Raw genomic sequence first — 12,474 nt, forward strand, 5'->3', positions numbered from 1 at the left:
AGATGCTGTGCCGGCTGAGCGTTAGGTGGCTGCAGCCGCGGCCTGCCCTGCAGCTCCGGGGCTTGGGCCCACCGGTCGTACCGGCCCCCACCGGCGGCGCCAAGCCCTCCGCTCTGCCATTGTGGGCGGTGGCATCAGTCTCTGCAGTTGGCCCGAGCGGCGCGGGTGGCTGGTATGAAGCCCTGGCTACGTCGGCGCCGGTGCAGGGCGCCGAGGACGTACTGCTCTTTGCGCACACCGCCTCGGGCCTGCCCTGGTGGGGCAGCATTCTCCTCACCACCGTGGCCCTGCGCGGCGCTGTCACGCTGCCCCTGGCCGCCTACCAGCACTACATCCTGGCCAAGGTGAGGGGCGCCGAGCCGCGCATGGACCCGCTTCCGTGGTGAGGAGTGGTCGACGTCTACCCGGGGTTTAAGGTCCCCAGGTACCCCCGGAGTGCTTAGTGTTAGTCATCAGTACCAGTAAGGCAGTGAGCTACTTTACAAAAAGGAATTAACACAGGGCAGAAGTAAATGCAATTTTTGGTGGCTCTGTGACTGCCACAGAGCATATTAAAGATTCTTAATAGACTTCTGTTTCCTCAGTTGACATTACTGGGAAATCCAGGAATTGAAACATTAAAGTGCAGAGTGTAGTTCTTATATAATCCTTATAATAATCCTGTGAAGTAGGTGCTGATATACATTTTATATATGAGAGAACAGGACTTTAGAGGTTAAATAATTTGTCCAAGATCATACTGATGTATAAGCTGGAGTTTGAATTTGGTTGCAACTGAGGAAATCTTAAATTAACATCCTATACGCAGACTTAGGGTTTCTTGACATGACCAGTAAACCACATTTTTAAATGAGCTGAGGGAATAGAGAGTGAAATTACGAATGGTTATGAATAAAGATCTTTCATGTTCTCATAACAAAGCCTACTTTTTCTTTAGCTAGGTGGAAAATTTGCAGCCAGAAATAAAAAACATTGCAAGGCACCTTAACCAAGACGTTGCAGTTCGTGCAAATCAGTTGGGGTGGTCCAAAAGAGCTGCCAGGTAAGCTAATTCTGTGCATATAACACCATGAAAATATATATACATATATATAATGTATAAGTGATTTTTTATTATAGGTTTTGGTATTCTGTAGCTTTAGCAGCAAAGTAGTTCTTTTTTCTCTTTAATATTTTAATACGTTTATGTGGCATGGTAGTTTTATATACTGGCCCGAAAGCAAAAAAAATAGGGAAACAAGAAGAGAGAGTTCCTTGTCCTTAAGGGACTTCAGGCTACTGAAAAAGACAGACATGTAATCAAATAATGACTGAACTAAGTACTGTACAAAAGATTATGTACAAGGAGTTGGGTCATCATGGAAAGTCAGGAAAGGCTTCACAGAATGAAGATACTGTGACAGTTGTTGGGATTTTTGTCAACAAATGATACAGGTCATTTACAAACTTGACCTTTTGACAACATACAGCAGGTAGTAGCCCAAAGGCATTGGGAGGTAGAAAGTATGAATGACATGGTGAAAGCAACTGGATAGGCAAGGTGGTGTCATTCTGCTCTGGTTACCCTATGTAGTTGTCTGCCTGGGCTCTTAGAAAGCCCTTGCCCAGGGGTGCTCGACCATGGCACAGTTCTATGCCTACAGTCATCCACTAGGAACTTCTAAGTCCACCTCCTTCTATCAGCCTAAGCTAGTTCTGCTTAGTCAGTTTCCCAAATTCTGATCCTTACTAGACTGTGACAAAGTGTTCACCAGTTCACGCAATGAGAAAAATAAGGGGTTTTTAGTATGAATATGTAATATATATATATAGCTTTCCATATATTTTTATCTATATAGGTGTAAATTTGCCAACTATCTTCGGTATGAAATTGTGTCCCTCTTTATATAGAGTTAAAAAGACCTGATATTTAAAAAAAATCATTTTTACAGCTTAATGTCTTTACTTGCTAAAACAGGAAGTTGGTAAACCTATAGTTTTGAAGTTTTACTAATCAGGGAAATCTGAGGACTACAGCTCTAGGCCAGAAGAACAAATTAGTAGCTGCTCACCTGGGTTATAAATGCAGCCTAGACAAGACTGTGGCACCTTGCTTATGCAGCACTGGCAGGATGATTGTCTAGACACATTCTTAAACAGATGAGTGGCTTTCTAGGAAGACATATCTGAGGTTTCCTGCATTTTCAATGGAGCTGGGTTTTGAAGCGTGACAGGGAAGTTGTCAGGTGAACAGCCAGGAAACTGGGCAGTCCACACAGATGATATAACTTCCAAAGGCATGCTGATGTGGAAGTCTAATTTGTTGGATGACCCCAGTCATTCAAGGGACCAGAATATACAGGTGTCTAAAGAAGAGTAACAGGAAATAAAGTTGGAAAAGCAGGCAGAGGCTGAATTACAAAGAGCCTGCAATGTCTCCGTATACTGTCTTAATTCAGTATATTATAATTAGATTAAATTCAGCAAACCTGTTGAAAACCAACCTTGTACAAAACATGCTGTGAGAGATTTAAAGATGAAGACCCAATACTATAGTATAGAAAGTGGGACTTAAGAACAGAAATAACTAATATGGTTAATAGAGAAACAGAGTAAGAAAGCCTTTATGAAAGAGTTGATTGAAGAGTTAAGACCATTTTGACGGGCCAAGAGCATACACAGTACAGAACCACATTGCAAGGTATATTCGGGGATCAAGTGATTGAGCTTGGCTAGAGTGGAGAGATATGAGTAAAATGGGTTTTCACCTCTAGTATTTGTGATTTAAATTGTGTTCATACCATGTTAGTAGTGAAATTTCCCTCCTCAAAGCCTAGTTTGCCAGAGATCACCAGAATCAAAGACTGTAGTCTGACAGTGTCAGATTTATCAGATTGTTAATGTAATTTGCGTACATTGCGAAAGAACTTTGAGTAAAAGGCTTTATTTGCCTTTTGATTAGGCAGCCCCGTGGTATAGCTTACAACAACCAAATATCCTGCATAAATCCTTTAGCCAGTAACCACAACACGGGTGTGTTTGTGCTGTGGGGATGAAGCACTGCTAGTAGCCAAATGACATTTTCTCCTTTCCCTTTTTCCCTCTTCCCTCAAACTAGGCTCACTTATCTAAAGACTATGCGGAGGCTTGTTTCAGAGCTGTATGTTCGGGATAACTGCCACCCTTTCAAAGCCACTGTGTTGGTCTGGATTCAGCTTCCAATGTGGATATTTGTGTCTGTTGCTCTCCGGAATTTTAGCACAGGGGCAACACATTCAGAAGGTAGTTATTATTGAAGTCTGTTTCCCCCAAATAAGTTTTCTGACATTGTCTTTGTACTCTTTTTTTTTTTTTTTTTTTGCGGTACACGGGCCTTTCACCGTTGTGGTCTCTCCCATTGCGGAGCACAGGCTCCGGACGCGCAGGCTCAGTGGCCACGGCTCATGGGCCCAGCCACTCCGCGGCATGTGGGATCTTCCCGGACCGGGGCACGAACCCGTGTCCCTTGCATCGGCAGGCGGACTCTCAGCCACTGTGCCACCAGGGAAGCCCTGTCTTTGTACTCTTAAAAAAAAGAAAAAACCAAGCAAAAAATAAAAAACATGCATACTTCTCATAACTGAATACACTTTTATCATCTCCCTTACAAGGGTATAGAATTTAAAATATTAAGTGTAAAGCAAACTAGCTGTGTTGAGAAAACAAATCAATCTAGGAAGGACGTCACTAGTACTGCTTCTTGGAGGTCATGATAAAATTAGTGTTATAATTCCATAATACGGTTTCCTGGCCAAGAATTTTTTCTATTAATAAATTTAAGAAGCCAGAAAAGCTTTCACAGTTATAAGTGTAAACATTAATTAAGAAAGGTTATTAACTAAAGGGCTTGTTTTGTTGTTGTTGTTGTTGTTTTTTTGCGGTACGCGGGCCTCTCACTGTTGTGGCCTCTCCCGTTGCGGAGCACAGGCTCGGGACGCGCAGGCTCAGCGGCCATGGCTCATGGGCCTAGCTGCTCCGCGGCATATGGAATCTTCCCGGACCGGGGCACGAACCCGTGTCCCCTGCATCGGCAGGCAGACTCTCAACCACTGCACCACCAGGGAAGCCCAAGGCTTGTTTTTTACTTTCATCTAAAGGCATTTCTAACCAGAAAGTAATCTAAATAGACTTGAAAGAAAGTCTAATTTTTAAAATTTTTAAAATTTAAGTCTGGAAACATTACTGCTACATATCTTTATTGTCTCTACATCTATTTACTACAGAAAGCTTCTTGCCTCTTTCTCAGTACAGGAAGAACTAACTTATGTTGTGGAGTGAAAATAACCTGAATAAGAAGTGCAAATCTTTAGTGTGAGGAACACCTTATTGCAATTACTTCTCTTTGCTATTTTAGAAATTCTTTTGTTTTACTTATAAAAATGTTTCAGCAGGTTTTTCTATTCAGGAGCAGTTAGCTACTGGTGGGGTCCTATGGTTTCCTGACCTCACTGCCCTGGATTCCACTTGGATTCTGCCTGTCTCCATTGGTGTCATCAACTTATTAATAGTGGAGGTCAGTGGTTTTAAATGAGATTTGCTTGCCATTTAAATCATTGGGGTTTTTGTTGCTGTTCTGACCTCAAATGTAAACGTATTTGAGTTGGTGGTGATAGCTCTGAGCTAAAATTGAGACTCCTTAGTTTTGGTCGCTGATGTTGTTCATAAATTGTCCTAGGCCAGTTCCTTAACGTCTCTGGGGGTCAGAATGCTCATAATTAAAATAAGAGAGCTGAATTTGAACATTTCCAAAATGTCTTTTAGCTTTAAAATTATATGATTCTAATACATACAATTTTGTGATTTGCTTTTTGGTAAAGACAGCAATTAAGATGCCTAATGAATCTGGTTTTCTTCCCACAGTATATTGATGTTTTGTGTATATGTCAATTTGTAGGTGGTCAGTACCTGACTGCCATTTTTTAGTTACACAACCTTAGAAAAGTCATAGAACTTCTTTATAAGATGAAGTGGAGAAACATACATGTAAAATATGACCCCTATTCCATAAAGAACTGTTCTCAGACTCTGAGTAGAACATAGACTCTTTGAGCTAGAAGAAACTTTAGAAAAGACCTAACTCAGTTGAGATTTCACAGACCTCATATCCACTGCTCTCTGTTTGGGAAATCTAATACACCCCTTATTTTTTCAGACGAGAAAAGTGAGGATGATACTCTGAGGTCTTGCGTGAAGTTTTCCTGAGGAAAGACTCTATGTGTAGTCTAAGTGTGTTAGCCTGAGAGCATCTACCACAGTGCTGTTAACGTGGTTGGTAATTAGTGAATATTTCTTAGAAAGAAAGAATCGATAACACAGGGTCACAGTGAACAATGTCAGTCCTCTAGTCTTTCTTTTATTCCGTCTAAAGACCCAGCATGCATAAGTTTAATAAAAGCCTGTTGTTACTTAACATTCACCATGTGCCAGGCACTGTTATAAGCAACGTACATGAATTAACTCATTTAATCCTTAAAATAACCCTGTGATGTCAGTGCTACTATTATCCCCATTTTAAGGTGCAGAAGGTAAGGCACAGAAAGGTTGAGTAACTTGTGCAAGGTCACATAACCACTGAATGCAGGGCTGCCTTGTGAATCTAGGTAGTTTGAGTGTAGAATCTGTGCTCGTAATCATTAAGTTATGCTGCCTCTTAAATAAGTAATTCATAAACCATAACTGCCTTTCCTAGCCTTGGTTCTTTTCTGTACTCCACATAGCCAGATCACAAACCCTTGAGATACCTGTTAAGTTCCTTCTTTATGCCAGGTCCTGTGTTTAGGTGCTAAAAAACAAGGACAGTGATTCATACATAATACCTATCTTGAAGGGACTTCAGTTTTACAGACAATCTTTAAAAAACATTGACTTGTAAAAATTATGCTGTGCTACTGTTTAGTATAGATGAATCTCTTTATTGCTGTTATTTAAAGTTCCATTTAAGAATTTTACATAAATTTATCAGTTTTATTTTAAATTTTTAATGCTTTTCTTAAAATATAGGTAGAGGCCAGTCAAAAATCAGTTTGTATTTTAAAGCTTGTCTCATTTAATGTGCATTTCAATAATCAGCATATGTTATATATTCTACCCCTTCAGATTTTTGCTCTGCAAAAAATTGGAATGTCTCGTTTCCAGACATATATTACGTACTTTGTTCGTGCACTATCAGTGTTGATGATTCCAGTTGCAGCAACAGTACCTTCAGTGAGTAAGCACCAGTATTGCGTGAAGCATGTGCTAAATATAAATCTTCTGTTTCTAGCTTAGTCTGGCTGGGATTCTACCTCTGCTATTGAGCTTCCTCTGACTACTCAATCCCTTACTGGTTTCTGGGTTTCTGTTGGAACGAATCTACTGTCTCTATCACCAAGTGACATCTGAATATTTCTTGGGGGATTAGTTAATCTTCCTTTACGTGAATGTGTCTTAACCCTCCTATTAAACCAAACTCCTTTTCCTCTTTTTTTTTTCTTTAGTTTTTTCTTTTTTTTTTTTTTTAATCTTGCAAAGTACCTGACACAGTACTATGAACATAGTATTTGCTCTGTTTGATTAACTGATATATTGAATTCCTTCTGTCTTCATAGACTGGTCCAAGGAGTTTTTGCACTGAAAAAAGAAACAGAACTTTGTGCTAGGTTTGTATAGGTTCATATGTAATATTGTTTAATCTCATAACAGTTTTATGAGATATATATACTTGTCCCTATTTATATGTAATTAAACTTTTATAGAAATAGAAAAAGAAATGTTATGTTTGCAGTTATTTCATATTTTTAGCATTTTGCTTCCATGGATACTTTAGTGCTAAGATGGGTAAAGCTATGTCAGCTATAGAGCTGTCTTAGCTCTGAGCCAACACATAGACCATAAAGTAGTAGTCATTTGTTGCTGGTAGTTAGAGTTATATCATTTATATAAAAGTACTTTATATAGGATTTGTCTTAGGAATCTGAAATAGTATGTTTTCATCATAAAAAATGTGAATGAAATGTTTGTTTTTTTTAAGACACATTTATTCAGCATCATGATCAGACTATTACATTTAGCAATCAGTAGCATGGGTGCAAAAAAAAAAAAGTCACAGTGAAAACCTTTGTTGGAATGCTTTACACTTTCCACAGAACAGAAACTGAAATAACCTGTTATACACTTAGTCACAAATACAGTCCTCGAGTTTTTTTGCCCATATACATGAGTATTGTCTAAAACATGTCTTCTTTGTAGGCCCTGCTACCACTGTGCTTGGCTGAGTTCACAAATCTGTTGTACCTTGTAGCTTCCCTGTCACTTCTCTGGCTCTCCTCTCCTGCTAAGCTTTGTTTCCTGGCAGTAATTAAAACCTTCTGCCACTGCCATAGCTCCTGCTGCTGCTGGAACCACCATAGCCACCTTGGTTTTATCGTTTGACGAAGTATTGGCCTCCACCACCATAGAGGCGAGAACTTTTGCCTCCAAAGTTTCCTCCTTTCATCAGTCCAGAATTTGAAGATTGACTGTTGTAAATGCCAAAATCATTGTAGCTTCCGCCACCTCTGAAATTGCTTCCGTCATTACCAAATCCATTATAGCCATCCCCACTGCCACCATAGCCACCACCACTGTGGCTGCCACCAAAGGCATCTCGACCACTGAAGTTTCCTCCACCACGAAAGTTGTCATTCCCACCAAAACCACCGCCACGACCACCACCAAAGTTTCTAGAACCACTTCGACCTCTTTGGCTGGATGAAGCACTAGCCATCTCTTGCTGAGATAGGGCTTTCCTTACTTCACAGTTGTGGCCATTCACAGTGTGGTGTTTCTGAATGACAGTCTTGTCTGTGGGGTCATGGTCACCAAAGGTTACGAAAAGCAAAGTCTCTTTTGTTGCCGCTGCCTTGGTTAGTCATGGTTTCAGTCACTTCAGTTTTCCCATACTGTTAGAATAATCTCTTAGGTGATGTTCTTCAGTGTCTTCTTTAATGCCACCAGCAAAAATCTTTTTCACAGTTAAGTGGGCACCAGGTCTTTGAGAATCTTCTCTGGAGACGGCCCTCTTTGGTTCCCCAACTCTCCCATCCACCTTGTGTGGCCTTGCCTTCATGGCCACATCCACCTCCTCCACAGTGGCATACGTGATAAACCCGAAGCCTCTGGAGCGCTTGGTGTTTGGATCCCTCGTTACCACACAGTCTGTGAGCGTTCCCCTTTGCTAAAAATGGCTCCCCAGACTCTAGTCGGTTGTTTCAAAGCTCAAACCTCCGATGAAGAGCTTCTGCAGATGTTCGGGCTCTTTGGGAAACTCTGACTTACACATGATGGCAGTAGATGGGGGAGACTTCAGCGACGCTTACTTGGCAGTGTCCATGGGCTCAATTAAATGTTAAATGTTTTTAAGCTGTCACTTAGACATAGTACCATCATTAATCCTGTGTAAAATAAGTTTCCTTGTTTCTAAAATAGACACCATAATGTCTGTGAGAATTAATGAAATGACAAGTGTCTATTATAGTACTTTTCATGTAATAATAATATTATTATAAAATACTCTGTAAAAACAGAACAATACAAATTCACTACATTTCTAAGGAGAAATAATACCAGCTATAACTGAGGAAACCCCCAGATCAAGTAAAATAGGAGCAGTAAAGTTGTAGTGAGAGGTTGGATTCAAAGTGAGTAACAGAGATCTGAAAAACAGTGTCTTTTTTTTTTTAAGCTTTTTTTTTTTTTTTTTTTTTTTTTTTTTTGTCTGTGTTGGGTTTTTTTTGCTGGGGGGAGGCTTTTTTTTACTTATTTATTTTTGTCTGTGTTGGGTCTTTGTTGCTGTGGGCAGGCTTTCTCTAGTTGCAGTGAGCGGGGGCTACTCTTCGTTGCGATGTGCAGACTTCTCATTGTGACTGCAGTGGCTTCTCTTGTGGAGCATGGGCTGTAGGCATGTGGGCTCAGTAGTTGTGGCTCGCGGGCTTAGTTGCTTCCCAGCATGTGGGATCTTCCTGGACCAGGGCACTGGCAGGTAGATTCTTAACCACTGCGCCACCAGTGAAGCCCTGAAAAACAGTGTCTTAAGTACCCAAAAATTCATTCTCTCAAATACAGGAAATTCTGAATTAGGTAATTCAGTGTAGAGCTGATGTAGCGTCCCTGTGAAGACTTGAGAAAGGCAGCCTGCTTCTCTCTCAGTGCTGCATCATCCACAGCCTGTAATGGTCTTGAAGGCCACAGGATAGTACGATGGCCACTGGAGCTTGTTACCTTGCGAGAATAGTAAAAAGGTTCCTCAAGCACGGTCAGCCCCTTTCAGGACCCTGGCCAGGTGCCCCACCAAACACTGAGCTTCCATCTTAAATATGTGGCTGTACCTAACTGCAGAAGAGGTTGGGAAGGATAGTCTTCTTTTTCTTTTCTTTAGATGGCAGTATACCCTGCTGAAAATTAGTATTTTTTTTTTTATTAAGGAAGAAGAATGTTACTTAGTAGGCAGTTTTTAGTCTGACGTAGTTGAGGCTCAGGATACTGTTCACTTCGTGGATAAGTTTGATGATGATGGTAGTTAATATTTATTCAGCATTAACATTGTACCAGGCCCTTCTTAAAATCATTTACATATATTAGTATACATATTTCTCCCAACAATGCACTGTAGTAGGAGCTATTATAATCTCCACTTTACTGCTGAGGAAACAGGCACAGAGAGGTTAAGTAACTCATCAAGGTTACTCATCTTTTAAGTGGCAGAGTCTGACACACATCCAGGCAGTTTGGCTCTTACTCTTAACTACTGTGCTAACCTGCCTTTAAGGATGTATTGCTTACTGCCCTTAAAAACTTGCTCTGGAACAAATGCAAGTGCTTAATATGGGTGACATACTGTGCTTACCACTCTACCTAAATTTTCTCATTTTTTCCTCACAGCATCTCTTTGAGGTGGGTACAGTTCTGTCCCCATTTTATAGAAGAGAAAACTGAAACAAGAAAAATAATGTACCCAAAGTTAGATAAATAGATTTCAAACTCAGGCAGTTTGACTCCGGGACCTGGATTCAACCACCACATGGTCTTGCCTCTGGGGACTGATAACCTTCTGATGCCAAAGAAAGGTTTGGGAAAGATGTATGTATGGGAATGTTTTGAGAGGCCGCAGAACTTAGTCTTTGACCTAAATAGTCAATCTGAATGGTAGTAAAAAAGAAAGTTGAAGATAATGCTGAGACTCTTTGTCTCAGGAAAAGGCAAAGATAATGCAGTCCTGACTACACTTAGAAACTGGTTGGTGGGAAAAATTTGGAAGATAGGTGACTGTATATAGGTCTAGGGGGGCTAAGTTTGCCATGATAAATGGCTGTGCCCCCAGTAGCGTACCTTCAATGTAGCAGCCTGTCAAGACTTGGTGGGGAAAAAGTATGCTTAACTGCCAGAGATGGAGGTGAGATCTCTCTTGGACCTCTGCTTGGGAGCTGTTCTCTGTCATCCACTTTCTGTCATGAATACCTCTCCTTTTTATTTCTTTTCACTTTTGAGTCTTCCTTTCACTTTTGAGTCTTCACTTTTGAGCTGTTCTCTGTCATCCACTTTCTGTCATGAATACCTGTCCTTTTTGTTTCTTTTCACTTTTGAGTCTTCCTTTTCACTTTTGAGTCTTTCCTTTTCACTTTTGAGTTACTTTTCACTTTTGAGTCTTCCTTCCTTCCTTTTCACTTTTGAGTCTTCACTTTTGAGTCTTTTCACTTTTGAGTCTACCTATCTGATCTGTCACAGGTATCTAATAGCTACTGAAAGTCTTGGTCAGTCCTGGTGTACTTACATTTACAGAGATGGTAATTTTTTTTTTATTGCCTACCTTGGTGTCCTTGGAGAATGGAGAGATGCTAACTTTCATGTCCTTTCTTCTCTTTACAGTCGATTGTTCTCTACTGGTTATGTTCCAGCCTCATGGGCCTTTCACAGAACTTGCTGCTGCGTTCTCCTAGATTTCGCCAACTTTGTCGAATACCGTTGACCAAGTCAGATTCAGACACTCCTTATAAAGACCTCTTTGCTGCCTTTTACACCAAGTTCATTTCAAGAAAATGACATACTTTCTAGTAATTTTGAACCAATTACAAGTTTCACTGTTAATGTATTTAGAAGATTTAGAAATTCAGATATGGTTTAATTTGCTTTTTAAAATCACGAGCTGTGAAGTACTGTGGATTAAGATGTAATCCAGATATATTTGACAGCACTTAGAATCTTTTAAGTGCTAAAAATGTAGTATGTTCAGTTATATAAAAGTGGGATCAAAGTGTCGGGCCCTGTTTATAAAATTACAACTTGCGAGAGGTGCTAGAACTTTGGAGAACAGGACTAGAGAAGTTTTATAAAATAAAGGAATCCAGTGAAGTGATTCTTAAAATGTTGGGGGTGTGGAGGATCATAGACCCGTTTGATCATTTAATAAAGCCATGGTTTTCTCTTCAGAAAAGTCCTGGACCTCACAATATGGAGGCCTTTATTGACCGCCCCCCCCTTCTGGTAATTCCTGGTTAATAAGTATTATCCATTGATGATGAGTTAATGTGTGATTTTAAAATGAAAAGGACTTGGAATACATGCAGTGGAGTAGTCCACGCATGTAAGAAAGTACCTAATAGGGTAGGTGGTGTTGCTTCTCAACCTTGCTCTGAAGGAATACAAAAATTGTACATTTCCTTTCTCTATAATTTAAGAAGTCTGGAATACAGAGCATAGAACTAAGTACTGCTAGAGCCCAAAGTAGAAAATCTGAAGCTAATCATATAGAATATGAAGGAACCCAATATCTCTGATAATCCTTTAAGAAAGTGAAAAACTGGTACTAGGGTCAAGGTTATGCTAATTGGGAGACTCCTTTAGACCTGTACACCTTGCTATGATAATGCATAACATTAAATTGGTCTGAGGATCTTATATATTACAAAATTCATAATTTCATAGCTTGGAAAAAAGGATCAAAGTAAATTTTAAAAGCTCAAAAGATCAGGGTAGTATTTAGCAAGTTTTAAAAATAATGACTGAATACATGAAGATACATTAGTTACACTATTACTAGAAATTAAATAGTAGGTGAAGAATCAGCTCATTCAGCCAGAGAGCATGCATATGAACATTGTGTATTCAGTCATTAGAGAATGTAGGTCGATCATATAATTGTGAAATAAGCTTGTTGTGCAGAATTCTGGAGACAGAGCTGTTTGAGTCTTTCCTGTCATCTCAAAGTACAGTAGACCCTTCTGTCTCCTAGCCCCAAAGCCACAACCATTAAGAGCTTCAAACTGTCAGCAGCTAGAATCCCAACAAACAGCTGAACCAGACTTCATTAGATAAGGACTAACATAGCCACAGAGAGGGAATGATTCTGTGACTCTTGAACATATTAACTTGACTGTAGTCGTTTGTGGAATACAGTTTCAAAGTGAAAGGGACTATTAGAAAACTTTGAACTTTATTTGGTAA

The 12,474-nt window shown here is 40.0% G+C and overlaps 1 protein-coding gene and 1 pseudogene across 2 annotated transcripts; one reads left to right on the forward strand and one right to left on the reverse strand.

Moving 5' to 3' along the window:
• Positions 1-11,111, forward strand: COX18 (cytochrome c oxidase assembly factor COX18). Of its 2 annotated transcripts, none has more exons than XM_007467572.1 (6): positions 1-344; positions 942-1,042; positions 3,098-3,261; positions 4,407-4,531; positions 6,115-6,222; positions 10,900-11,111. In XM_007467572.1, the coding sequence occupies exons 1-6, from the start codon at positions 3-5 to the stop codon at positions 11,071-11,073; spliced, it is 1,014 nt and encodes a 337-aa protein (XP_007467634.1). In that variant the 5' UTR covers positions 1-2; the 3' UTR covers positions 11,074-11,111. The 2 variants fall into 2 exon arrangements, with proteins under 2 accessions (XP_007467634.1, XP_007467635.1); XM_007467573.1 differs by having other exon boundaries at positions 4,410-4,531; positions 10,900-11,104.
• On the reverse strand, positions 7,418-8,317 carry LOC103089137 (heterogeneous nuclear ribonucleoprotein A1 pseudogene; annotated as a pseudogene).
• Positions 11,112-12,474: the final 1,363 nt, after the last annotated feature.

The sequence above is a fragment of the Lipotes vexillifer genome, unplaced genomic scaffold (assembly GCF_000442215.2).
Source record: "Lipotes vexillifer unplaced genomic scaffold, Lipotes_vexillifer_v1.1 scaffold1176, whole genome shotgun sequence".
NCBI lineage: Eukaryota > Metazoa > Chordata > Mammalia > Artiodactyla > Lipotidae > Lipotes > Lipotes vexillifer.

Bases quoted from the DNA above. Each gene is read 5' to 3' on its own strand.
- COX18 (XM_007467572.1), top strand. From the start codon at position 3: ATGCTGTGCCGGCTGAGCGTTAGGTGGCTGCAGCCGCGGCCTGCCCTG. The intron at 345-941 runs GTGAGGGGCGCC...TTCTTTAGCTAG, and splicing joins AGCACTACATCCTGGCCAAG to GTGGAAAATTTGCAGCCAGA. The intron at 3,262-4,406 runs GTAGTTATTATT...AAAATGTTTCAG, and splicing joins AGGGGCAACACATTCAGAAG to CAGGTTTTTCTATTCAGGAG.